This window comes from Rhinolophus sinicus, linkage group LG12 (genome assembly GCF_036562045.2).
Source record: "Rhinolophus sinicus isolate RSC01 linkage group LG12, ASM3656204v1, whole genome shotgun sequence".
In the NCBI taxonomy this organism is placed as follows: domain Eukaryota; kingdom Metazoa; phylum Chordata; class Mammalia; order Chiroptera; family Rhinolophidae; genus Rhinolophus; species Rhinolophus sinicus.
In genome coordinates this window covers 55,437,072-55,462,923 of record NC_133761.1, presented here as the reverse complement: position 1 = coordinate 55,462,923, position 25,852 = coordinate 55,437,072, and the positions used below count along the sequence as shown (strand labels likewise).

At 44.1% G+C, this 25,852-nt stretch overlaps 1 protein-coding gene across 2 annotated transcripts in view; it reads left to right on the top strand.

The window, feature by feature from the left end:
- CNIH3 (cornichon family AMPA receptor auxiliary protein 3) overlaps window positions 1-25,852 on the top strand; it is a 166,757-nt gene that overhangs the window by 55,371 nt on the left and 85,534 nt on the right. For both annotated transcript variants that reach the window (XM_074316949.1, XM_074316950.1), the window contains one exon: window positions 13,489-13,591. In XM_074316949.1, the coding sequence (XP_074173050.1) occupies window positions 13,489-13,591 (103 nt within the window). The remainder of the gene's footprint in view (window positions 1-13,488; window positions 13,592-25,852) is intronic.

Genomic DNA, 25,852 nt, shown 5'->3' with positions numbered 1-25,852 from the left:
AGACATCTGGGTGGATACAGTCTTGAATCTGTAGATCCCTCTGAATCTCTGGGGCCACAGAAGTGACCCACCCCTCCCTGTTAAAGGCTGGCACTGCCTCTTACTTCAAGATGATGTCACTAAGCCAATAAATAGGGTTGAGTCATAACATAACTTGGCTGGAGAAGTTTGGGGGCTACTGGGGAGAAAAGGGACTATATTCTAAAGGAGCTATAAGACCTCAACAGCATTTGCTGCCAGGAGCTGGGAGAGTATATATGGGAAAGGGTGCTAAGGGCTCTAGATCAAGAGAGGACATGAAGTTGGACGGTGGAAGTTTCTCAATATGGGACTACGCTCTCGTGGTACAGGATTTAATATCTTGGCAAAGATCCTGGGAGATGGTGCTAATACAAGTGTGCTGCTAGGATGGTTCTTGGAAGCTTGGAAAAAGCGTTAACTGAAGTAGAAATGTCCGAAATGCTGTGGGGCAGAGAGTGAAAGAAGGAATCAAAAGGCTCAGAGAAGTGGACATGCCCCAATGGAAATACTGTCTAAAGCTGGAAAATTCACCACTGACTGTATTTGGGGGGCGGCTCTGAGAACAGTGTGCCGAAGCATAAGATAGGGAGAGAGGAGCACCAGCGTTACTGAGAAGCTCAGTGGTAACTCTCCTCTGCAGGCCGGGACTGACATTAGGAGACGCTGTTGCCTGACGGGGTTCCCCTAGAGACATGGGGATGGTAGACTCCCAAGATCATAGAGGCCAGGTGTTGGCACTTATTTGTCAGAGGCAAGATGGAGCATAATTAATATTGTAACAAGAGGCAAGGTCAGAGTGACAACCGCGGGGACCCGATACTTCGGACCATGGAGATGGTTAGCAGAACACTGTATCCCTAGAGGCAAGCTAGATGGGCGCCCAGGATGCTGCTCAGGATACAGTCAAAACCATCAAGGACAGATGACCAGGAGGCTGGGGCCCCCATTACAATTTAAAGTCATAATCATTTGCCACATTTCCAGACATGAGCCAGTTTTCAGACCCCAAACTAACTGAAGAAGAGGCCATGTTTCCATGGTCTGTGCTCCAGAGGGACCCGGCAACACCATGGCAAAAGTGTACGGTGATGATTCTTCCATCCTTCCCCAAAGTGACCCGTTGTCATTGATTTGAGTAACTTTACTGCGGAAAGGGAAATGTTCTGACATTTCAATGAAAGCTCAATAGAGTGTTGGAGTTGAAATTGATTCTTTGGAACCCAAAGTGTTCTCAAGGCTCTCTGTAAGATTGGGGGAGCGAACAGAAGCCCGGTAATAAATGTAATCCTGGCTCAGGTCTGGCTCACAGCATCAACTGCAGAAGAGGAGCTAAACGACCAATTAGGTGGAATGGCCCGGCCAGCTGACGTCAGCTAGCCTCTTTCCTTGGTCACTTAAGGGCTAGCACAGCGGGTACATGAGGGAGTGGCCTTGCTATCAGGATGGAGGCTGGCTACATGGATACAGCATGGACCCCATGTCACCAAGACACTGCTGCTGCTGAGCGTCCCATCTTCCAGCAACAGCTCATCGCTAAGCACCGGATATGACATTATCTCCTGAGACCAACCAGCCACTTGGTGGCAAGTTGATGACACTAAGCCCTTTCCTCCCTAGAAGGCAGAATGGCTCATCGTGCCTGCAGTGACACATACTCCAGGTATGGGTTTGTCTTTCCTGCCCTTAGGGTCTCAGCCAGCACCACTATCTGAGGGGCTTAGTGTTTCATCCACCAACATGGAATCCCACGTAACATTGCAATGGACCAAGTAACCCACAGAACAGCAAAAGGTGCGTCAGTGGGAAGGTGATTATGGGATCCACGGGCCTCATCACTTACTGCATTACTCAGAAGCTACCAGATTGAGAGAGCAATGGAATCAACTGCGGTATCAACTTGGACCTGATACCCTGTGAGGGAGCAGCACCCTCCTCCAGAAGCGAGAATATGCCCTAAATGAATGAACATGAGGATGTGATGCCATGTCTGCCGCAGGGAGAGTATATGGGCCTAGAAACCAAGCAGTGGAAGCAGAAGTGGCTCCACTTACCACCACTTTCTAAGATGCATCATACTTTTTAAATGATTTGCAGTTAATGTGACTATTGATATGGTTTGGTTTAAATCTATCATCTTGTTTTCTAGTTGTCCCATTTGTCTTGTGTTTTTCCCCTTTCTTCCTTTTCTGCATTTTGGGGCATCAGCTAGGTATTTTTTTATGATTCCATTCTATTTACGTTGTTGGCTTGTTAGCTATAACTCTTTGTTTTTTACTTTAGTGTTTGCTTTCGGTTTATAGTATATAACTTGTCTTCCCCCAGAGAAACATCAGCTCTCTTTCTTTATTCCCTTGAGGTAGAATGAAGGAGTTCGAGAGTCCTCTGCCCGTTCTTCACTGTGTGCTCTGGGGATTCCTCCAGCAAGATACGTTCACACTCACATATCAGGTCATTTGTGGTTAGTAGCTGGTCCTTACCAAATCTTAGTGCCTCCACCCTGGCACTGAGACGTCATCCCATAATCCCATTCAGTCCTTGTCATAACCACCTGTGGAAGGTGCTATCATTACCCCCATTTTATACAGAAGGAAAGAGACAGAAAGGTTAAGGGACTCATCCATGGTCACACCAGTAAGAGCCAGAGCTGGGAGGAGAACCCAATTCAAACACTGATTGAATTACTCACCGATTTGTGGGTCTGCCATTGGGGCTGGGCTCAGCTGGGCAGTTCTGGTGGTCTTGCCTGGGGTCCCTCCTGCGGCTGCAGTCATCTGACAGCTGGACCAGGGGTAATGACATAAGACACCCTCACTCACACATTTGATAACTGGTGCTTGTTGTATCTCTCCCTGCACATGCTCTCCTTTCTTGAAGGAGGCTGGGTGGGGCTTCCCAACGTGGTGGTCTCAGCGTTCCAACACAGCTTGAGCAAAATCTGCAAAGACTCTTGAGGTCTAGGCTTGGAAATCCCAAAATATCATTTTTGCCCTGTTCTGTTGGTCCAAGCAAGTCACAAGGCCTGCCCAGATTCAGGGGACAGGTACAGTGGCACCCCGGGGGTGGAAGTGGGAGCACAGCTCCTGGGTGTAGGTAGCAAGAGGGTGCATCTTCTGTAGAGAACTGAAAGACAACAACACTAACTAAACGTTGGTCTGCTTTTTGTTATCACCGTGTGCTGGCAATTCACAACATGTGATGAAATGCTCCGCCCCCAGCCAAGGACTCCCGCCACCCCTCCCCCATCGAGACCCCCCATGTGCACAGGATCTGAAAGAATTCCTACCGTGCGCTGTGTAAGCAGACCCGGGGGTGAAATGTGGGGAGGATGCTGTGAAAGGAGGCTTTGAAAAAGCAGCTTTTCCTACTTCACATTTTCATTTGGACCCACTGCTGCAACTTCTGAAAGACGGCAGTGTGATTTTCAGCTTTCAAGTCAGTTAATTATACTGCTGTGAGATGGTCAAATAATTAATAAATGTTAACATTAGCCGGTCGTTCTAATTAAGAAATAAATGTCTCTGAATGAAAAAGTGCCTGCCAGCTTACCCATTAATGATCAGAATACTGAAAGCACCGTTTGCAAGGTGGCACTGTAAGTACCTTGGTAAAATCAGCCATCCATCATTCTTGCCAGTCTGAGTCACGGTGCCATGTTTCCTTGACGTCCAAGCTGCCAGCCAGGTGAAGAGAAGGGACCCCTCCCCTGGGAGGAGCACAGGCGGAGTCATGTTGACTCAATGCAGTTGGCCTGCTAGGCAGACCGTTTTGCTGCACAGGATGTTTCTGTTGATAATATCTTCTGTTTTCTACTTATTTTGTTTAAAAAAGATGAACGTGCTTTATCATGTTATGCAATGAACTTATTTGTGATTGGTCGTGTCTTTCCTACGTTCCGCTAGGGTTTTCCCCACGTTCCCCGTCAGACAACTAGGTGGAAGCTCTTAGGGGCAGGAGCTAGGTCTATCAAGATGGTTTCGCTCTTTTTTTAAAATGTTTCAAAAAGTTGTGAAATATAACATAAATTTTAAAAATACATAAAAGTAACAGGTTTTTTTCCAAAGTATTATAAAGCAAATACGCAGGTCCAAACAGACTGTTGCCAGCATCACAGAAGCCCCTGCAGCCATCTTCCTACCCCCTTTTCCTCTCTTAAAGGCAGCCACTGGCCTGACTTTTGTGCTTATCACGTCTTTCCTGTTTTTTTTTTTTCTTTTACAGTAGTTTTACCACTTAAGGATGAATCCCTCAACACCAAATGGCTTTTGGCTAGTTTCACCTGTTTTTGAACTTTATGTCCTCATAGAGCACGTTTCATTCAACATTGTATTTGTGAAATTCATCCATACTGTTGGGTGTAGCTTTGATGCATTAATTTTTACTATGGTATGTTACGGAATGAAATTACCACAATTTACCTACACTTTTTACTCTTGGTGGACATTTGCTTCATACTAACAATGCTGTTGTGAACATTCTTTTCCATGTCTTTGGTGTACATGTTATATGTTATGTAATGCCACTGCTAGGTACTTGCAGACCGAGGAGTCCAAGTCAATATTGCAAACAGTTTTCCAAAGTGGTGGAACCATTTTGAACACCCTTCAGTAACACACGGGAACTTCTGTTGCTCCAAATTCTTTCCAGCACTGCTGTTACCAGACTTTTTAGTTTTAACCATTCAAGCAAGTGTCTAGTGAGCTCTCATTGTGGGTTTTTTTTTTTTTTATTAGTTTCAGGTGCACAAGACAAAGCAAAACTTAGACGTTTATCATTTATATCCCTCACACTGTGTGAACCCCCCTCCCCCCATCCACTATCCCTCTGTACGTTCCCAAAACCTCTCACCTTCCCCTTATCCCCACCCCCCCGCCCCTCTAGCAACCCTCTGTTTTTCCTCCATGTTTCCAAAACTGTCTCTGATTAGTTCATTCACTTATTCTTTTCTTTAGATTCCGCATATAAGTGAGATCATATGGTATTTGTCTTTCTCTTTCTGACTTATTTCACTTAATCATTGTGGTTTTAATGTGTATGTCCCTCATTATTTAATGACATTGAGCACCTTTTCATATGTTTATTGTCCATTTGGATATCTTCTTTTGTGGGTTCCAATATCTTCCCCTTTTTTCTACTGGGTTCTCTGTTGTTGTTTTATTTTTAATTGACTTTTAGTGGTTTCTGTATAGTCTGGTTATGAGCCCTGGTTATATGGTTATGACCTACTTATGGGTTACATGTGTTAAAACTACATTCTCCCACTCTGGTTTGCTTTTTCATTCTTTTGTATTTATCAAAACAGAGGTTCTTCATTTTGATAAAAGTTCTTAATATATTCCAATTAATCCCTCTTTTCTTTTAAGGTTTGTAGGTTTCCTTTCTTGGTCACAAATACATTCTCCTGTATTATTTTCTAAAAACATTTAATTTTTTTTGGTCATTCATATTTTTCTATATTTTTGTCTTTCATGTTTAGCTCTATAATTCACGTGGAACTGATTTTGGTGAACGGTGTGAAAGGAAGCCAAGTTTCAGTTTTTTCCTTATGTATATCCAGTTGACTGGTACCTTTATTGAGAAGATTATCTTTCCCCCGTTACTCTAATATTAATTTTTTTCCGAGGCTGCGCTTCCTCTGTCTGTCCCCTGAGTGATTGAAGATGGTGAGGGCACCAAAACCAGGCCATTTCTGCTCCATGTGGGACTCATCCAGCGAGGACCTTTGATCGGAGACTACCCATGGTCAACTGAGACCTTCTCAGGACTGCGCTGCGGTCTGAGGCTCTTCCTACCCGATCGTCCTTCCGCCTCTCGCAGTTGTCAGACCTGCACTGTGGTCTGGAGGCTCTCCCTGCCGCCTCCCTCTTTATCTTCCACAGGCATCTCCCCCAGCCAACATCTTGCTTGTCTAATCCTGTCTTGGCATCTCCTTCTTGGGCAGATCCTAGAGTGAGAGAGAGAGTCATACTTAGTGTCAAGGTGACACAGGGCTGGGCTAAGTTCAGGGAAAAAGAGACTAGATAAGGACTTTCTGAAAGAAGAGGGAAGGGAAACTTGTGCCTGACAATGTGAAAGGCATGGGAAAGGGCAGAGTTGAAGATGTTTCTAGGGTTGAGACTGAATCCCCCTGGAGATGGAGCTCAATCAAAGGAACCACGGCTGACAGCAGTTCTCTGTTCGTTAAGTGGGGGTTTCCTTGTGTGTGGAAAGAATGAAGAACAACGCGGAGTTACATTTGTATAGGGCTTTAACAGTTTGCTGAGTGTGTTTGCACATGATCTCACTTAGTCTTTTACATGGTTTCTGGCTAGGAGAGACAAGAGGAACAATTACAGGAGGTCCTGTTTTTCTCTCCTTTCCTGTAGTTCAGTTCCACTGCCAACCCTCCCACACCAGACCGTGTTCCTTCACTTCTGTTTCCAAGGGCTGAAGATTCAATGGAAGAAATTGGTCAGGTTGGGCCACCGTTAGTCAAGGTAGTAGATCAGGGTAGGGTTAGCACATGGAAAGCCCCTGTGTGGTGGCTTCAGGCCATGTGATGGTTGGAAATGGGGGGTTCACTGAGAGGCAGCATTGGTTTGCTTGGGTGACAGCATCTTTCACGATGCTTAGGGATGGTGACTTCACAGAGATAGGTGAAATGTTGATACTTAGGGGTTACAGGTGAATTGTATCACTGTCAAAGAAGGAGAGAGAAAGATCATAGAAAGTGGAGAGATGTAGGTCAGTGAGAAGAAAAGAGCATGTGGGTGGATTGGCAGAAGGACAATGGCACATTGACATATTTTAGATAGGGATACAGTGTGTGTGTGTGTGTGTGTGTGTGTGCGTGCGCTAGCCTCAGGTAGGATAATGAAAAAAGAATTTGGTGGAGGGAAGAGAAGAGTGAAAGAGTTGTGGGATCAGAGAGATTCCAAAGAACTTTAAGATCCTTAGGACTGACAGCCATGAATACAGACACAGTCAGCTAGTGCCTGCGAAGCATCCCCCTGCTGGGTACTGTTGGTGGCACAGACGTTGTGTCTGGAAAGGGAGCTAGCCTTTGAGTTTTCTTTCCATGCTAGGATTGAACAGACAGGTATTTATTTAAAAGAGCCAGATGGTTCAAGAGAGTTTCTAACTTTATACTGTTGGGGACCAGGTTTCAAACTAAATTTGGGCTCTGGCTTCAGGCTTTCTTGTTGGCCCTGGATTGAGAATAGCCTCTTGCTCACCATCCATCTGGTCCCCAAGTGTCTGCTACTGAGTGATGTCTCCAACTATCTTCCCACAGAGAGGACAGAATCTCAAACAAAATCTATAGGATGAATATATGTTTTTCCAACAGGGGATAGTCACCCGCATTGAAAGGGTCTATGGGACGTGAGTCATATTTATGTTAGATTTGACAATGGGCTCCCTTGAGCAGTCACATGGTGGGGTGCCCTGTGTGGGGTAGTCCATGCTTGTACTTTTAGGCCTTTGGTTTATTGAAACCTCCTTTTCTAAACGTGCAGACTCTGGTACTGATTATCCGTCATCTAGCATCGATACATGTATCTAAATGCCTGCTATGGCAAAGCACTGGTGGCACAAGAAACAATCCCTACCAGTTTGGAATGTGTCTCTGGTTTTCTAAGATGACAAAAATAGAGACCAATTTAGCTTTCACCATGACATTAAATATTTTTAGGAACATAATCCATTATTATTTCTATCAGGACCATCTCTAGACAGAAGGCCATAACCTCAAGACAAATTACAGCATAAATTTTCTCTGCTTCCCACTCTCAACCCCTGTCCGGTGACAACCCAGCATTTTTATCCTGGTCAGATCAGGCCAAAATGATTGTCAAGAGGGAATTGGAAGAGGGCAAGAAATCACAAAATGGACCCATGTGACCAGAGGGGCTGAATGGAATTGAATGGAGGTTTTACTGCTTGGTTTGGTCTGGAAAGTCTGGAGTGAATGGGCAGCGGGGAAGTCGGGGGGGATGTGTGAGCCCTTCCTTCTAAACAGCAGATGGCAGAGCCACCTCACAGCACTCCACCTGCTGCCTGGTCCACGCACCTGAGTGGGATTGCCTGCTCTGATTTACACCAGGACGCCTCTCTACCAGGAGAAATAATTCTAGTTGAAGCAAATGCACGCCAGTGTGTTGCATACGGCTCCATTGGTTCCTGACAGGTCCCTGGCTCGGAGAGTCTACAGCAGCGGTGGCGCTGGACAGGGGTGCGGGGTGGGATGGTTTAGGACTAAACAAGTGGTCGGCAGACACAGCCCACCACATCCTAGCCCCTGTGGCTATGTGTGAGCAGATTTGGGCATGAAAAGTCCAGTTGATCCAATTCATCAGAGGTTTTCTCAGTAACGGAAGGCAGGTATAAAACTGGTAACCATTTCCCCAAAATGATTTTGCAGTGTTTGGAGGCTCCTCTTAATATACAATGGGGGAGTTTCTGAGAGCAGTAGACCTGAGTGTGTGTGTGAGGGGATGGCAGATGGTGGGGGAGGTCACTGCAAATGTTTTTTCCTGCAAAATTTTAAACAAGTCTTGTAATTGTAGTTTCAGTTTTTATTGTCCAGCTGTATACCCCAAGTCACTGTCATGCCACAGCCGTATCTGCTAGCCGGCATCATGTCTGCAGCCAAGTGTGTTCTTGTTGCAAGAGTGCAAGGCACAGTGGGAAATGTAGACCTGGTGCATGTACCACGAGGCTCTGCTCTTAAGCATAAGGCTGAACATTTTCTGGTCCTGGGGAGCCTGAACCCCACCCTGCCCTTCTTGCCTTCTTTGCTCCAAGCCCTTTCCTCCAGTGTCCACCTCCTGTACTCGATGTTTGTCCCCTGAGCCTCTGCACCTGCAGTTCTGCAGCCTGGGGCTTTCTGCCCCCGCTTCCTCCCTCCCTTCCCACCCCCCCATGTCAGGTAACTCCTACTGCTCCTTGGAGTCTGAGGTTAGTGGTGCTCCCCTGGGAAGGCTTTCCTGAGCCCTGAGCCCCTAAGCCCGGTGCTATGTGCTCCCATACCAGCCCCTGCTTCTGTCACACCACATATCACTCATTGGCTGCTTTCTTTTCCCTGATAAGCTGTGTTCTCCCCGAGGCAGGGACTGTGTTTATTTTCTCCAGCATAGAACCCGGCACACAGTAGGTGCTGAATGACTGAGCGAATGAATGAACCTCTCGGTTGTCATGTCCTCCCACTGCCAGCTCACCTTTCTTTCCCTCTCCCTCGTTCACTTCCTCCTCCTTCTAGACTACCAGTGAGAAAGTCCTTCCCTGGCCTGGTTTTTTCTCCTCTTCAATTTAATTAACTCAGAAATTCTATTGTTTGTCTCTATATCATAACTGGATGCCACTTCTCTGAAGTCTGTTTGGATGAAATAATAAGACCTTGTATGTCTTTGTTCCCCACCCCCAAACTGCTTTATGGTGATGGAAGGAGAAAAGCAAAGCTGTAGGGAGAAGACCAGTATCAGAGCCTTTATTACCTGTAACTCTTTGCTTTGGGGCTCTTTTGTGTGACAGATGTTTTCAAATTGATTTAGGGATTTATAACATTTGGGCCAGAGGATAATCCAAGGCAGGCATTGAGCAAACCATTATCTTGACTCCTTTTCTGCCGGTGATAAACCATGTAATGATTTGGAGCACGAAGGTGGGACAGTGTGTGCCGGCTGGCAGGCATCCACCGTGCCTCCATTTTTATTTTCTTCCACTGTCGGGCTGTGGCTTCTCTCATAATGGTTTCACAAAGGGAATATTTTCTAGTTAAAAAAAGAAATGAACGTGGGGGAAAGGATGAAACCCTGTTAGATGTTTATTTTCAGTAACGTTGGCACAAAGAACCAGGGTGGTAGTGCAAGGCTGGGAGCCAGGGTGGGGCAGACGTGTTAGTCCTTGACTTTGAGCAGACCTGGAATCTAATCCTGTGGCGTTCTTCAATCTACCGAAAAGTATTGGAGTTGTGAGAGAGCCGCTATTTAGTTTCCCTCAAATTTGTTCTGGAGTATTTATAGTGAAACAAGAATTAGGAGAAGAATGGGCACCGAGCATATGTCAGCCACCACGCTGTGCGTTTTACTTAGTCATTTAATCGTTTGGACTAAATACTGAATAGCCTCAAAAGGATATTCCTAAAATACATGTGACGTGTGCAGAATTAGAATCAAGTTGACACCTGTGTTCAGCTTTTCCTCTGAAATGTCCTTCCCCGGAGGCCAGCCTCCTTCTCTCCTCAGATGAAGCTCTTCTCCTCAATGTTGTGTTTATCATTTGTTTTCTTTTTAAAATATCCTTTCCACTTTTCATTATATCCCAAAGTGGTATATTGTGTAGTTCTGCATGGTTTTGGCCTTTATAGAAATGGACTCACTCCTGCTGCTTGCATTTTGCACTCAAATGTTTGTTTGTGAAACGTATCCATGTCGTGAGTCACTGTAACTGGTTCTTTTTCTCTGTCGTAATGTAGGAATACACCACAGTGCGTTTATTTGCTTTACTGCGGATGGACCCTTGAATTGTCTCCATTTCCATAATAACTCTTATATGTGTCCCCTGGTGTACGTACACAGGAGCTCTGGGGTGTACTTGTGTTGTGGAACCACTCGTTCGTGGGGTATGTGCACCGTCACTCTTGCTAGGTAATAAGTGGCTTTCCAAGTGCTTGTACCAGTTCTCACCTGCACTGGCAGTGTGCACGTGTTCTGGTTTTTCTACACCAGAGTCAATGCTTCATTTTGTCAAACCCCCTAACTTTTACCAATCTGGTAGGTGTGAAAAGTGGTATCTCATTGTGGGCTTAATTTTGCTTTTCCCTCATTACAAATGAGGTTGAGCATATCTCATTTGGCTGTGGCTGTTTATATTTCTTCTGTGAGGAGCAAACCTGCTTCTATAGGGATCTATGTCTTTTGCTTAGAGGTTTGTAGGAATTCTTCGTAAATTTTAGATACTACCTGGGCTATAGCCGGGGCAGGCTCCTCCGGTCTCCTAAGGAGTAAAAGTCTGAGCAACCGTGTCTAGGAACTGAGTTGGAGGTGGGCCTGAGGTGGGGGGAGAAGCTCGAAATGCAGCCTGTAAGCCTCTAACTCATCCCCCTCTTATTTTTAATGTGCTCCCCTATGCTCAGCTGCTCCTGGTGTCCTGCCTTTTTGCCGCTTCTGGAGAGTAAGCCTCTGGTCTTCAGCAGAGGCAATGCTGAGGGAACGAGGGTGTGGGGTCTAACTGGCCCTTACACAGACTGTCAGTCAGGTCCCCGTTTTCAGCCCCCACTTCACCTCCATTCCCGAAGGTGCCTACACTTGCTTTAGGATTCAGCTTCCGTCGGTCTTGTAACTGAGCCACTGCCCACCCATCTGCTCTCCAGTTTCCATCATTGTGTGGTTATCTTTATCCTGTTCTCTCTGCTACCACAAGTCTCTTTTCCATTTTTGTGGGTTTTTTTTTTTGGTGGGAACAGAGGCTGATGAGTGTGTTTAGTCTGCCATCTAACCAAAGCCATAAGATTTCTTGAAATAAAAGAGGCACCATCATAGGGAAAAGATTAGAAATCATTGCTTTAGTTCTTTTACTCCCCCTACTCCTTGTTTAAAAACCTTTTACTTTTGTGTCTGCCTTTCACAGACTACTATCTGTTAATCTAAGCTTATATTTTGACTAGTAGACTGGTGCAAATAATAATCAGAAGCATAACAAAACACTCATTGCTCTTCAGACTATGAGAAGCCCAAAGCATGTGGATTACCTCCTAACGTGGACATAAGAGAAGTAAATTGTGCTACCGTGTTTCCTCAAAAATAAGACCTAACCAAAAAATGAGCCCTAGCATGATTTTTCAGGATGCTCGTAATATAAAATAAGCCCTAATGCGTCTTCTGGAGCAAAAATTAGTATAAGACCCGGTTCCTATTTTTGGGGAAATACGGTAGGGCTTATTTTGTATTCCGAGCATCCTGAAAAATCATGCTAGGGCTTATTTTCCGGTTAGGTCTTATTTTCGGGGAAACACGATACTCTTGAAAACAGTGCTCCAGTTTGCATGATGGGGCTAAAAATCAATTGTCATTCTTCGGAGCCCATGATTTTGTTATCAACTGGTTGGCTTTTTAAAGTTGACAGGCATCATTTTTCTTTTCTTGAAAGATGATGTGTTCAGGTCATATTGAGCTCATCTGCTTTGCTAAGGATCTTTAAGGATAACATGTGAGTCACTCATAAGCCTGGAATTTGAGAGACAGGCTGTTCGTATCGAAATTACAGTATAGGAGGTATTGTACGGAGGACTTGGAAGCCTGGAGAGGAGGTAGCTGGTGCCGCACGCCCTGGATACCTTCTGACTTCATCGGCAGCAGACTGGATATGCCAGCTTGTAACACTAAGCCTTTATCTGTACAGATGACAGATAAAGATGACAGGGGCAGGTGTGCACATAATGGGAATGAGCACCGACAGCAGTAATTGGGCAGAGGGGGTGTGGCAGGGCTGGGGAAGCTCGTTCTTCTCTGGGTGCTCTATGAATTTTCATCGGTAGAATTAACATACCGTGTGCCTTTTTGGCTTTGATACGCTGAGAGCCTGGGGTTTCTTTTATCTTATCTCTTTGTGCCTCCTCCAGCTGTTCGTGGGTTTATTTCTTTTAACTGCTCTTTATAGTTGATAGATAGCCATAGGTGGCCAGGCCTTAAAGTATGTTAGTGTATTAATATAACGTTTTAGAAGCAGATATACAGGTAGAGATAGATGCGGTCAGGCTTTTCTTTCATAGGGTTTGGTTGTGACAAGCACGCTACCTAAAAATAGAAAAGAGCAAAACACATACTTTTTCCACCCCGATGTAGCTACCAACTAGTGTTTAATCTAAAATAGTGGTGATGGATAGTGAAATATCTGGGGTGAAACATACCTGGATGAACCACTGCAGAATTTCCTTCTTATATATGTAAGTCATGAAATGTGAGAAACTTGATTCACCCAATTCCTCTTGGAGAGGGAGAGTGTGTGGGGGGAAGACATATTTTGCAAAGCCTGTTGAGCTCAGGCGAGGGGACCCTAAGTGACATGCATAGGAATCTAAAGGTGTTCCAGAAGCCTCGTTTTTCTGAATCCTGAAGTGGTTGGGTCTGCAAGCTTCAAGGTCAGCAGCTGACGTGTGCCTACTTAACGGTGGAGTAGAGAAAACTTTGACTTTATTTTTTCATTTATCTAGTCGTTATTTCAGACATCGTTATTGAGTCTTCTCTCCATGTTTCTCAGCCACATGACTTCAATTGATGGATCCCTGGTGTACACAGCATGTGTTGGGGGCAACTATAAACATAGCATGTCTTCTTGGAGGGTTGGTGGGTTCCATAAATAGATCGTGGAGAATTCAAAAGTCACATATACACATTTAAAAGACACTATATTTTAAAGCGATTGCTCTGGGTCCCTTGAGTCTGTGCTCCTAGACATTCCCGCTCCATTGTATGATGTACTTCCCTTCCCCAGGTGCACACGAAGCGCTGTAAGAATTCCGAGGGCAGAGGGAAGTTCCTGGCAGTGCACGGAGTTAGGAGTGACGACAGGTGGTTTCCTGGAGGCTGGACTTGAGGTGAGTCTCGAAGAACTAAGAATGTCTGTCAGGGAGTGATGGATGATGTGTGTTGGGGTGCTGGGGACATGCCAGGGTGGGGGATGGCGTGAGTCCCAGCTCAAGGATGCAGATGCCAGCCAGGCAGGGGACCAGTGTGGCCACGCTGCAGAAGAGTGAGGGATCAGATCTGAACTGCGTATGGGGATCAGTGGGCGAGAGCCAACTATCAACTATCCCGTTCATTGCTGGGAATTTTGGATGACTTTGCAAGTCCTCAAAGAGATGCTTTAGGGCCGTTCACTGGGGGCAGGGGGGATGCAATGGTGGAGGTGGGTTTAGAGACCAGGTTGTTTGGGTTAGTGATTCCTCATCAGAGATGCACTTCAGAATCACCCGTGGACATTTTAAAATACCTGGTCTGGCACCCCAACCATGTGACTCAGGACCTCTGGTGTGGAGCCCAAGAAATCCGTATTTGGAAAAAGCTCTTGAACAAATTTTGTGGTGTTCTCTGGTTAAAAAAACCCTGAAACGGGAGGTGATTGCAATAGCCTACTTTTGATGTAACGGAACTTGGGGTTATGGTGGTGGCAATAGAAATTAAAAAGAAGGATTCAATTTGAAAGACTTTGTAAAAAAACACAAAAACGAGGACATGAGTTGCTATTAGAGCATGCCTGCTCCAATGTATGTAATACTCTGAACCGTATCTTGCTCTCTGTGGATCTTCTGGGTCGGCACGTGCTGGGCTCATCTCACTCATGACTGCGGTAACCTCACTCATAGCCCTTTCCTGGGAGACAATTCACAGACAACATAGTTCTTTAAGATCTTTGTGGACAATTTTGTAAAAGGAGAGTTTTATACACTGTCATTGCTGACATTACCATCATTATTAAAGTTTTAAAAGCTCTTTTATTATAATTTCCAGCTTCATTTGTGTCCAGATCTCTCCCTCAAAAGAGTTATAATATACAGAGCAAAGGCACTAGAAAAAAACCCTCAAGTTTTTATTGCCTAGAGGTGAACAGTCCGCATAAACACTGCACGTCTAATTTGCCCTTGAACGTCCTTAGAATAATGGGAGACTCAGAGACAGTGTTATGTCTGGTGGTGGTGAAGATAGCAAGGTATTTCCTGATCTTGAACAAGTTGGAATTAAGTCTTCTTTGGGGAACAGAAAAAATAAATAACTGGTTCGATCACAAGCCCTTTATGCCAGAACAGACAATGTTTCATTAAAAGGCAGCGAAAGTGCTGATGTAGACCCTTCCTTTTTGGGAAGCTGATCCTTTTTGTCATGGAACAAAGGCTGGTAAAAATATTCACATTGCAGCCATCAGAATTGCAAAACTTGAATTTGATGAACAGACGCATCAAATCATGTGATTTTTCTTTTTGGCTACATGATTCAGCATTTTGATTTGCAGTGACCATTTTGAACAAAATGAAGCATTTCTTGGTAGTGTAATTTGTTTCTTTGAAATGTTCCTAGTTTGGGGCCCAGTGGACTGTGGCATTTTCCTCAGCCTTAGTGTAAGACAAGAACATGGGAATCTCAGAAAAGTCAACGTGGGTTGGCCTGGCATGAAGTCTATGAGGAGGGGCCCAAGGAACATGCTTAGGAATGGGAAACCACATCTGTCTCCAAAGGTCAGGAAAGGCCCCCAGCTACGCTGGCTTCCCCTGGTACAGACCAATAAGTGTTCATTTGTATGAACAGCACCAGAAGCGCATTATATTCAGCCTGTACCACCTCTCTCCACTTCCTTCCCAATTAAAATCCCAATTCTGCTCCTTTGGAAAGGGGAAGCAGAACTGATGGGGATTTGAACTTGGAAAGTGAGTAAATATTTACCTGAAAGAAACGTTTCTAACTTAGAAGAGCGCAAGTTATTTTCTATTGGGAAATTTAAGATTTGTGTGTGTCATCATTGGAGATTGAGTACAAGATAAGAATAATTACAGAAAATATGTTTATAATTTTTGCATATTCGAGTTTTAGTATATAAAACACAACCTCAGTTCCACTCCACCCCTAAATATGTACCATTTTCTGTGTTTGTTTCCTCCACTGGCCATGAACTCCTTGTGGGTAGAGATGATGTGGTAGATCTTCAAATATCTCTGTCCCCAGGACCTCATGTGACAATGACATAGTATGTTCTTATTAAGTATTTGTTGAATGAATGAAAAAAAATTCAAAATGTGTAAGTAATATTTCCTTTTATTTTTCCTCAATATATGTTTTAAAAATTAATTTTCAAGTTTTATTGAGATATAATTGCGTATAACATTGTATTCGTCTAAGGTGTACAACAAAAGGATTTGATAGATTGCAAAATCATTACCACCATAACATCAACCACCTCACGTAGTTACAAATTTTTTTTTCTTGTGCTGAGGACTTTTAAGATTTACTCTCCTAGCAACTTTCAAGTGCACAATATTGCGTTGTAACTGGAGTCATTACATCCTCAGAACTTACTTATCTTACAACCGGAACTGTGTACTTCCAGGACCGGAACTGTTGACCACCTTCACACATTTCTTTTCAAGTTTTAAAGACTGTTCAGATTTTCCCAGGGCCTTTACCTTGAACCTGCACACACTGCAAGAGTGTGAGGTCCAGGGAGCAGGGCCGGGGTCCAGGAGGAGCCAGGGGCATGACAGTGGCGCCACTTATGATGTCTGAGTGAGAATTCCCACTTAGGATCTCTCTGAGCGCAAGAGAAATGGCGGGGTCCCCTATGTCTGGGAATAAATCAGAGAGGAAGTCTTTGGAAACAGCATAGTTTCTGGTAGGATCTTTGCTGCTACTTAAAAAAAAATCATATTTAAAACTCCCACAGTGCAAATTAATTCAGATGTAAATAACCATTCAGACAACCAGGAATTTGACAAGCAGAGGTGTCTGCCAACATGTCCTGAGTAATTAACTAGATTTTTGCACTTATTTCATTTTGCTGGCAGCACTAGGCGACACTTAACTTATTTCTTAGCTCTTACTTGATGGTGCTGATTCTAGGAGTTAAAAAAAGATTTGGGATTTTGGTGGCAGGCTTCTCAGGCTATGGGACCTATTGTGAGAGTACAGTCTGGCCCTAGAAACTTCTGTTCTCAATTCCGAGTCTGATTTAGCATCAAGCCTTGAGCCAAGCCACTCGCTTCTCTCTGACCCACTTTTTTTTTTTGAGCCATTTTACAGGGGATCAACCTTCTAGATCACTGTGAGAAATTGATTAAAGGCTTGAGCTTTGGAGATGAAAGTGGCTAAGTGAGCACAATTATTGCTGATCAGAAAATCCCCAAATGCCCCGGTCAGAACTTCCTTTCCCAAGTTTGGATCTGCTTTTGCTTCACCTTTGCCTGGACATTAGGGCCAATGAATAGTTGTCGGGGCAATGCTGGGTCCTTTGTTAGTCACAGGCTCTGCCACAGAAGGACATTGAATTTCCAGCATCTCCATTTCCTGTTCAAGGGCTCTTGTGGGTATAACAGGTCATCCTTAGTACATTCTGAATCAACACGGTGGCTTAGTTTCCTCAGATGAGATGGAATATCTGGGGTTAAATGGAATGTAAGTTACATACTTTCTATGTGCAGGCGGAAGTGATTCTGTCCTGGCTGAGCTGTAGGCTGCAGCCTCTTTCCGATGCTAACTCTTGGAGGGTTCGGTCCGGGCTGCTTTCTGCATGGATGTTTGTCGACATCCGGACAGTTTTATCTCTGATGGCTGATCTGGAGGTTAAAGTGACATTTCCGTCCCCAACTTGAGTTTTGGGGAGGAGGAAAGATTTCAAACTCAGAACACACACACACACAGCTTCCAGGGAGGGGAAGGGTGTTCCAAATCTTCCCAAGTAGGGCCTTGCCGGTGGGCTTACTGTTGGGCTCAGATGTTTGAGAATTACCAGTATATCAGAATATTTTCTTTCAAATGCCAACACAGTACTTGGCATACACTAGACCATGAATAAATGTTTATTGAATAAATGGATAAGTAATTGAAGCCCAAGTTCCACTATATGACCTTATAAAAGATTTTCGGATGATTGGATTATTTGGGTTGTTTTACCCCTATAATGTCCTACCCTCTCGCTGTGGCTGCTCTCCATCTTATCCATGAGCAGGGGGTGTATGTGTGCCCCAGAGGTACCCTGTCCATGCCTTTGGACCTTCCCCTTCCCCTCCCCTACCAGGGGATGGGTGCTGGCTGAATTTGTGACACTGTGTCTGGCCTGGTGACTTCTGGGGCTTCATTGTGCATTACGTTTCCCTGTAAGACTTATAGGGGTCTTGCTGCAGAAATGGCTCCTTCCCTACAGTTACATGTACGGACACATGATGTGGGAGGCAAATTGGAAAAGGTAGACCCTAACTTCTTTTGGACTTGTTTTTATTTCATCCAGGTTGGCATTCAATGCCCCTAGCCCTACCTTTCTATTATACTTCCCATCTTCTTCCTGTGTTAACTCAGAGCCAAACAGATCTGTTCAGTGATCAATGAAATAACATGCGTGTTGACACTCTGCACCCCATTCACTCCCCTAAATCCTACCTGCTCTTACAGGTGTGGTTGAGGTCAACTCTTCCATTACGTTTCTCCTCTCTCCCATCCACCATCCTCTCTGAACTGTGAAGTCATTTATGATCGGCACTGTTCTGGGCCGTTAGTCCAGGCCCTTTGTGAAGTGTGGGGTTTGGGAGCCAGCTCTGTGGTCAGGTTGTCTGGGTTTGAATCCTGACCCTTCCATTTACTAGCTTTGTGTCCTTGGCAAACTTCCCTAGCTTCTCTGTCCCTCTGGGCCTTACCAATGGTAGAGGTGAGGAGCTTGGTCTCAGTGGGCAGATGGGTGTCTTGGAGGCCCGTTTCAAAGGGTCAGAAGAGACCACAGACTAATCAGGGCCAACTATCTAGGTGTCCACTCCTTGCCCTGCATACCAGGACAGAAAGCTTGGTGCAGTCCCAACTGGAGAGCTTCTGTTTTTATAGCTCGCAGATACTGAACTGTAAAACAGCCCGTTTTTATTCTCAGAGGCTTAGCTGCCGGGTTCCTTCCATTTCTATCCAGGAAGCCAGCACCTCTAGGCCTCCAGCTCTGGGGTACAGTGAGGGGGGTTTAGAGCTCAGGCTTTAGAGTCAGATCAATCTGGGTATGAATCCTGCTCTTTACTGTGTGATCTTAGGCAAGTACCTGACCTCTCTGAGTCTCAGTTTTCTCATTGGTAAAATGGAGGTGATGATACCCCCTGGCAGAGATGAGAATGAAAGAAGACAGTGCCTGGCAAGCGCTTGCCGGGCTCTGGCACCCAGCACGCAGTCAACATTGATTATTAATAACCACTCCTGAGAAACTACTTCCACAGAACACAGACGCAGCTGTTGTCGTGATCTAGGAGAGTTATCATAAGATACCTGTTGGTCGTTCACGTGCAGCTCCAAGAACTTCTTTTTGTTCAAATGCAAAAGAGCTTCTTTCATTCCAAGTGTGCGCGGGTGTGTATGTGTGCAGACACTGACCTTTATAATGGTTTCTAACATCCTTGGAACGAACTGAGAAAAACGGAACAAGTAAGTGATAAAGCTTTTAAAAACTGAAATTCTGGTAGAGCACAGAGGGGTGGAAAACAAGATGACAAGGGACTCTCAGGGCACATTGGATTCGGGCCTGGGAGGGCCGCAGACAGGAAAGGAAATCATAGCAGTAATATTCAGACCCCATAAAATTAGACCCAACATTAATCTTGTGAGTTGCAGACTCACTCGCTGTGGGGCTAAACTTAGTGCCTCAGATTTTCTGCAGGGTGCCTGCCATTGTTATTAAGAATGGCACACATGTTCACAGCACGTGGAAGCCAGGAAAATATTTCACACCTGATGGTAAAGCTCAGGCTCTCGAGTTTCCTGTCTGAATTGGCAAATAGAGAAAAAATAATGGCATCACAGACTTATCATGTTATTAATAACGCCAGTCCTGTCTATTGAGGCATCCACTACCACGGTTTTAGGAGGATAAGGGGTCAAACCGGGGAGCTGGGTTTTAGTCCTCCAGTTGGGAGGCTGTGGGCAATTTCAGATTTCCAGCACGCACCATTAAGCTGCCCCCAAAAGCTCAGCAGTTTCTGAGTAAGATGCTTTCCCCTGACACAACAGCTGCCTCTTAAGCAGTATTGTTAAAATAGATGATACATCTCCAGGTGTGGAAAGAGCCAGGGCCCAGAAGTGGATGGGGGGGGTTTCTAACAAAGGCTCATTGTTTGCGATCTGTCTGCAGTGACTGTTTACCAGGGCTAATCATTGGGAAATCACTTCATTTCTGCAGAAGGCAGACTTCTAGGGAAGACGACATGAAGACGAGCTAGGAACACAAGCAGGAAGCTACACCCCATTACTCTGCCTCCCTAACCCAAGGACTCCCTAAAACTGGCAGTTCTCTGGTTAGAGACCCTCCCTTGCCCCCCCCCCCCATCTGCCACTTTAGTGAAAATGTGGCTTCTGCACTTGCTGCGTCCTGACTGCACAGATCAAGCTGGGTTATACCTGGTTTTCATGTCAGAAGCGATACACATCCGAAGGATGTGGAGAGGAAGTGACTTGTGTAAAAAGTCAACACAGCTTGGAAGGGGGAATTTAAGCCCAAAGCTTCCGACTAGCTTGTCGTCTGATTCAATTCAGTGAAAAATTGTCTATTGAACATACATAACGTCGGAAGCCTGGTGCTTGCACTCCTGTCTCGTTGTTCTTCTTGAAGTCCGAGTCGGCTCTGTGCAACCCTGTTAGATTCTGAGCTCCTTCCAGGTATGGGCTGTTCCCTGCTTGTTGTGCCTGGAGGGTAGTAAGTCCTCTAAGGTAAGTAAGTGAAGGGTAGACATGGGCCTTGTCTGCATTTGCTTATTATCTAGTGGGCAGACTTGTTTAAGTCAACTATGATACCGGACTGTGACAAGTGCATCCATCAGCCATCCATCCGTCCGTCCGTCCATCCATCCATCCACCCATCCACCCACTGAACCTTTATTGGACGCTTCTTATATGTCAGACACTGGGTAATTATAATTCAGAGATGAATGAAAAAGAGTGTCTAATGTCAAGGACTTCCCAGTTTACAGAGGGAGATAGGCGTGTAGAGTTGAATTATAAGGCAGGGTGGTATTCTACTTATGTAAGATGTCTAGAGTAGTCCAATTCATAGAGAGAAAGAAAGTAGAATGGTGCTCGCCAGGGGTTGGGGAAGGGGAGAGGGAGAGTTATTGTTTAACGGGTACAGGGTTTCAGTTTAGGAAGATGAAACATTTCTGGAGACAGGTGGTGGTGCTGGTTGCACGTCAGTGTGAATGTACTTGATGTCACAGAACGGAACTCTTAAAAATGGTTACAATGGTAAACTTTATGTCATGTATATTTTATCACAAAAAGAAACCCCAAACTAACAGTGTAGTAAGTACTCTGCAGCCATAAGACAAGTGGCCCCTGGCGCCCAAGCCTGGCCCAAGTGGCCTGGACACTGCACCCTGACCCAGACCCCAGAGCCTTTGTGCCTCTGCTTGTCTGTAGTGGGTGATGGGTGACTGTAGGAATTAGAGTCAAAGGAGGTATAGGATCTGGAGATGTATCTGATCTAAGCTACGGGGGAGTTTGCTTCATTAGACACTTCCCCTTTCTGGAAGCCATGAGTTCTGTCCACAGTGGGTACCAAATTAAAAAAGATTACTTGGTGAATAAAGAACGTTTGCCGGTATCTATCACTGCCTAAAAAAGAACCCCCAAACTTAGTTGCTTAAAACAACAGCCAGCTTTATTTGCTCATGACCCCGCTCTCGGCTGGGCTCAGCTGGGTGCAGTCTCGGCTCCACACGACACTGACTGCAGTTGCCTATGGGTTTGGGGCTGGAAGAGCCAAGACGGCCTCCCCACGTGTATGGCATCCCAGCTGCGTGAATGGGAGAGCTGGGGGTTGTCTGGGCCTCGTGTTTTTGTGGAACATTATCTTTAATGAGTTGGGTTAGTTTTTATTCAATTTTAATCACTTATAATCCATGGAGCTTTGCAAACATCATTTGGCAAAGTTGCAGCAATTAATAAATAGAAACAACTTAAAAATTCATTATGCTTTTTACTTTTGCCATCAGTCATTTTACATAATTTACTAGATATTCTAATAGCTTTCTTAAAATGTGTAATTTGTTTATTTCAAGTGGTGTATCATATTTCTTTGTTTCTACATAGTTTCTTTTACTTATCCTTATATGCGTAATTACTTTTATTGATTGTTGAATTAAATTGATTTCAAAGAAACACTTATTTCTTGTAAAGCCACAGAAAGTATAGATATTGCTGTCAGAATATTGTTTCTTAAGGCTAATTCTCTAAATTCTTTTTTTATTTTCAAAATGTTTCCTCCTATTTTATGAGTTATGTTAAAGTAAATATAAATTTCTAAATTCAGAAGATTTTGTCTTTTCAAATGCATTGTTGCGTGAAACCAATCTTTTGATTGTTTTTCTCATTGATAATTATAATTTTTATTAAACCATGAACTTTGGCAGAATGTGATTGCCACATGATGACTATCTAAGTCTTTTCACAATCAACTCTGAGCACCATTTGCTTCCCATATTTACATCCCTAGCACCAAGGAAATACTCATATTTTTTGTTAAAATAATCAAATTATTTTGTACTGGAGAAATAACAAGCGTTGTGTGATTTTGGGCTGATTCTTGCACAGTGTAAAAGCTGTTCAGGTTGTTTGGGTTTGGCAGAGTATCAGAAGGTTCTCTGAGCAGCACTTCATTATTAATTATTCTCTGCAGACTCAGAATATTGGGGAGTGTGATATTTAAAGGGAATATTAATACGCATATCGACCCTTGGTTTTCTCTTTGTTCTGTGAGTTCATTTTGAATATTTTATTTATGAATTCTTAAGTTCATAAATATTGAAACCCTACACTTACCACTCACACAAGAATTACAGTGCACAAATACAATTAAAGTAACAACTATTTAGAATTAGTGGCACCCTCATGATTTTGGTAGAGTGATAAACCAGGATGTAAATAGCATGGTGTGCTTTGTGATAAATGAGCATATGAGGGGCCTGTTTATCAATGGTCCTTGTGACAGCCTATGACAATTACCCTGAATGAATGAGCTTAATTTAGAATTTTTAATTATTTATTAATTTTACTGTTTGCTACAATTATCGTTATACTATTTACCAATCAGAACAGAAATCCTTCAGTATTATCACAATCACTGCCGTTATTATACTAATGAATATTGGCTGAACAAATTGTGAGGTGGAAAGTAGAAGATCTGGGAAGTCAAAGGTTCTTTCTGATTTTGGAGAGATTCTGGGAGAGGAGAGAGAGAGGCTTTGCCAACAGCAAGAGGGAAGCAGAGAGCAATTTCCTGCAGACTGGAAAGAGGCTGAGATCGGGGTTCTGGTGGAGAGGTGACCAATACACTGCTTCATGTCGATGACTCATAGAAGAGGCAAGTCCTCAGAGACATGGCTGTGTGGTTCCTATGGAGGCTGAAAACTGATAAAAAAAGATAAAGCAGGGCTGGGGAAAGGACAAGAACAATAGAGGTTATGTATGATATGGATGGAGACTTGAAAGTCAAAGTGGTAGGATATAGAGTCATTTTTTTGTTTGTTTGAAATATTCTGTTGATGTAGAGACTCCTAATTCTGGTAATGCTGGGCTAGATAATTCAGATCAATCCTCCCACTGAGCACAATTTTAAAAACGGAATGATATACAAAAACATCTTATAAGCATCAAAGACTTAACAAGAGAGTAAGGGATTATTGGGGCCAAGTTCTGAGAATGGTTGGGAATCCAGAGAAGTCAGCCTAGCACTTGGGGCTAATTTTGCTCTAGGGGCATTTGTTAGCCTGGAGGAGGTAGCTGAGAAGTTGAGCTGTGTTTTTAGTGCTTTGTAGAACTGGGAGCAAAAGTCAGAGTTCAAGGACCACCATGGCTTGGGACTTGATTACTTACCTGCTTTGGCCTGGGATCCAAAAAAATTGTTCCACATAAATAAGGGTGAACCAGAACATAGTCATCTGGTTAGCCCAGAAAAATCTCAAACCCTGAATTTGGATTAAGGTAATTCTAGAGTGCTTCTTTCCCCAGACACCTGGCAAAAGAAGTAGAAAATCCTCCTTGAAGAAAGATAATATCATCTTAGACCTCAAATTTCTACAAAGAACTTTTAAAAACAATGTTTGACATACAATAAAAAATTACTAGACACACAAGGAGGTAGGACTCTGTAAGTGCGAATCAGCAGAAACAAAACAATAGGATCATCCCTAAAGGGAATCAAAATATTTGAATTATCAAATTTTCCTTTGATATTATCTTATTGTTTTGGTGTCACAAAAATTTATACAGTATAATTGCAACGATTAAAAGAAATGCTTGATATAAAATAAAAAGCAAAACACAGAGCTAGAAATATATCTCTATTGCATGGGTGGTATCTGAGAGTGGCAGACTATGGTATTTGTTTCATCTCTTTCATTTCTGTATTTTCCAAATTTTCTTTAATGAGAATTTATACTGGAAGACATACTTAAGTAAAAGAGAATGTGATAAAGAGTATACCCAGAGCACAGCTGTATTCACAGGTGTGCAACCCCTGTAGTTGCCCAGGGTCCTGTACTCAGAAGGGCTTCACACCTGGTTTAATGCTCTGCTGTTACTATCTTGAAATTAGTAATAATTTTTTAACAAGAAGCCCTACATTTTCATTTTGCACTTAGCGCAGCTAAGTATGTAGCCCGTCTTGACCCAGAGGCTATTAAATGCTGATCTGTTGACCATTTTGTCAATAGCCAGTGGACTTGCTCTAGTTTCCCCACTTCCAACTGAAAGGCATCTGATTTCCAAATTGGAGGTACAGCCAAACAGCTGTAAGCATGTTGGGGTGTAGTGGAAAGAACCCTGGATTAGGAGTCTGCAGACCTGATTCTAGTTCTGTCACTAGCTACCGTGTTTCCCTGAAAATAAGATGAAGCCAGACAATCATCTGTAATATGTCTTTTGGAGCAAAAATTAATATAAGACCTGGTGTTGTATTATATTATATTACATTACATTACATTATATTATATTAGACCCGGTATTATTATATTATATTATATTACATTATATTATATTAGACCTGATCTTATAGTATAGTAAACTAAGACCGGGTCTTATATTAATTTTTGCTCCAAAAGACGCATTAGAGCTGATTGTCCAGCTAGGTCTTATTTTCTGGGAAACATGGTAGTTGTATGACTAACTCTCTGTAATTCATTCCTTGCAGCTCTAAAGCCGTTGGAATCACACCTGTGAACAGTGCACCTAGCACACCAGGATTAGAATCAATAGATTGTTTATTTAGTGCCTACTCTGTGCACGAGACCAGGTGCTCTGAGATTCACTGCAAGCTATGATGTGGCTGTAGTTTTTCACCGGCTTTGCCAGTCATTTTCCAGGATATTTCTCCTGGCTTTCTGGATTTACTGACTTATCTGAAACCCAAGTTGCGTCTGGAATGATCAGAACCTCTTTCCATACCGTATCAGAAGTCCAAAGGAAGTACGGGGCGTTTTCAAGATGCTGGGCCACGGGGCAAAGTGCGCAGCGAGTAACTAACCCCTACCCTTTACCTAATGAGTACAAAGTGCCAGGCTCTGTGCTAGGTTCTGTATGTTCTTATTTAATCCCTTAAAGTGGACTGGTAGTATTCTTACCCTGTTTTTTAGATGAGGAAACCGGAGTTTAAAGAGGTCAAGCAACTTGCTGCTCCTAAGAGGCCTGACGCCACAAGCACACGCTCCTGACAGTGCCGCTAGACCACCACCATGATGCAGAGCCGTGGTTGCTGGCTCTTCAGTCCAGAATAGTGACAGAGTCTATTTTCCCCAAGGTCAGGTGGCGGGAAGGTTGGAGGATGCACAGGAAAGACGCTAACGGAGAATTCTGCCGGGGTTGGGAGCAGCGCCGCGAACGCAGCCTGGAGCCTCAGTGGGCATTACAGTTTGGGAAGACCCACCCGAGCAATACTAGGGTCCAAGGGCTTGTCCTGTATCCCCAACCAACACAGGACCAGCCCCCTCTGCTCCCACATTTCCCGTTCAGACAAAACTGCGAGAACTGGGAAGGGGCGGCTGACGCCTCTGGGCGCGAGGTACACACCATACCCTTCCGCAGCTTCCCACCTCCTCCAGACACACGTGTTTAAAGAGTCCCTGCGCCTCCCCATCGCACCCCAC